Source organism: Galeopterus variegatus, unplaced genomic scaffold, assembly GCF_000696425.1.
Source record: "Galeopterus variegatus unplaced genomic scaffold, G_variegatus-3.0.2 Scaffold11760, whole genome shotgun sequence".
Lineage (NCBI taxonomy): Eukaryota > Metazoa > Chordata > Mammalia > Dermoptera > Cynocephalidae > Galeopterus > Galeopterus variegatus.
In genome coordinates, this window is record NW_007737871.1 from 24,607 (window position 1) to 26,768 (window position 2,162).

Below are 2,162 nucleotides of genomic sequence, written 5' to 3' on the forward strand. Positions count from 1 at the left end.
TAATTTTATTTAACTTAATGGTTAGCTAGAAGGATTGGGTAAAGTTCTGAAGACTGCTTCTGTACACCTCATATAGGGTTTGAACGTCAACATTTAAGCTAGTTAACAAGTTATAGCAGTGGTTCCCACCTTACCTGCTCGCTGAAATCACAAGGAGTGCTTTAAAACTACTGCATAGGTCCCACCCCTAGATTTAATTGGTTTGGGTGTGGACATTGGAATTTATAAAGCTTCCCAGTTGATTCTAATATGCAGCCAAGGTTATGGACTGCTGCTTTATAGGGAATGAATGCCGTTTTGATTAGCTGTTCACTCAAGTGTTTTTTACATTACTTAAATAGAATTTTTAAAAGTGGTCTTGACACTGTTCCTGGAACAAAAAGATTAGATTTTGGTACTAAGTGGTTTAAGAACAACTTGAGAAGTAGCAATTGGTTTCTATGGAAAAGTTTACTTAGGGAAAATATACCAGTGATTTTTAAAAATGAGGTTGGTAATTCTGATTAGAATATTGTGGCCTGGGCCGGCCTGGTGGCGCACTGGAGAGTGCGCCGCTTTGGAGCGCGGCGGCGCTCCCGCTGAGGGTTCGGATCCCATGTGGAGACCGGTTCCCGCTCACTGGCTGAGCGCGGTGCGGGTGCAACACCGAGGATTGTGATCCCGTTGCCGGTCCCCGGTACGGGCGCGACACCAAGGGTTGCGATCCCGTTGCCGGTCAGTAAAAAAGACAAAAAGGGAAAAAAAAAAAAAGAATATTGTGGCCTGTGATGGGTCACTTGTTAATTCTCAAAAGTTTCATTTTTTTCCTAAGCCACTTGATTTGTACTACTCTTAATATTTAGATACTGTATAGAAAGCATTATATTACTAATCGAGTAGAAATAACCATTTCCTAAGTAAATTTTAATTAATGTGAGCACATTTTTTTCTGGTGCTAATGTTTTTCATTTTTTCATAGAATTAATGATTAAATATAAATATGATATTATTTAAAGGATGTTTCTCTTTGTTTCTTTTAGAATTAAAGTTGGGAGAACTGCTTCATGATAAGCTGTAAGTATTTTTGTGTCCTTTGAAATAGTGTAGTGCAATGTTTTGACCTATTTTTTTCTCTTGTGAAGTAGTATTCCCTGAAGTCTGAGTAAATTTACATTTCAAAGCTGTAAAAATAAGACTAATTATAAATATATTTTTATCTTTGGTGAGATCTTTTGTGGCAGCTGACCATAGCTGTGATATGAAATGGTTGTACCTAGTGAAACTGTGACTTGTGGTACTTTTCTTGAGGGTAGATGTACCAAATGTGGAATTTCTTGAAGAACAGGTACCAGTTGTGTCATATATGATAGATTGGTCGATGACCAGAGGTCAGGTAACTTAAAGTCTGGATGAAAGTAAATTGAGAATCCCTGGAAAAGCAAAGTAAAGGGAAATGTTTGCTTATATTTATACTCAGGTAGCCTCAGTTCCCATGCTACTATGGCCAGGCTCAATTTTCAAGATTAGGAATATGAAATTAGGAATATGAAATTTTGAATTAGTAAGTGGACAAGATTGGACATTGAGGGGCGGGGAAAGGGGAAAGTAGATCCTGTAATTCAGTTCTTCTTAATCTTTAATGTGCACCAGAATCATCTGGAGGGCATTTTAGAACATAGATTACTGGGCCCCACTCCCGGAGTTCCTTGTTTAATAGGTCTGGGGTGGGACTGCAGAATTTGAATTTCTAATAAATTCCCAGGTGAGATTGATGCTGCTGGTCCACTTTGCGCATCACTGTGGATGATCATTTTGATGATGCAGGCAGTTGTAGAAAGGACACAATGAAACCAAAGCACAGGCTACTGCAGGAAAGAATGTGGCTTCTGGCTATGGAACATGGCTTGAGAGAGGACACCTAGAGGGACCTAGCTCCCTTCATTTCCCCAGGGTTTTAGGCTGTGAGCCCTGGAAACATGATTGCCAGCAGCCTGCACTGACCATCTATTAAAGTTGTATCTTTCCAATCTATATCCCCTTTAGCCTGTTTTTTCTTTCTCCCTAGCATGTACAGTCTTCAAACATACTATATAATCCACTTATTTTTACTGTTTGTCTGTTGCCTCCTACTGGAAAGTTATGTCCATGAGGCAGGCTAATTTGTTGTGCTCACTCATATATCC

The 2,162-nt window shown here is 39.4% G+C and overlaps 1 protein-coding gene across 1 annotated transcript in view; it reads left to right on the forward strand.

The window, feature by feature from the left end:
- Positions 1 to 2,162, forward strand: part of LOC103610770 (N-alpha-acetyltransferase 35, NatC auxiliary subunit-like) — a 30,072-nt gene that overhangs the window by 18,733 nt on the left and 9,177 nt on the right. The window contains exon 3 of the mRNA XM_008594863.1: positions 1,020 to 1,053. Coding sequence (XP_008593085.1) covers positions 1,020 to 1,053 — 34 coding nt within the window. The remainder of the gene's footprint in view (positions 1 to 1,019; positions 1,054 to 2,162) is intronic.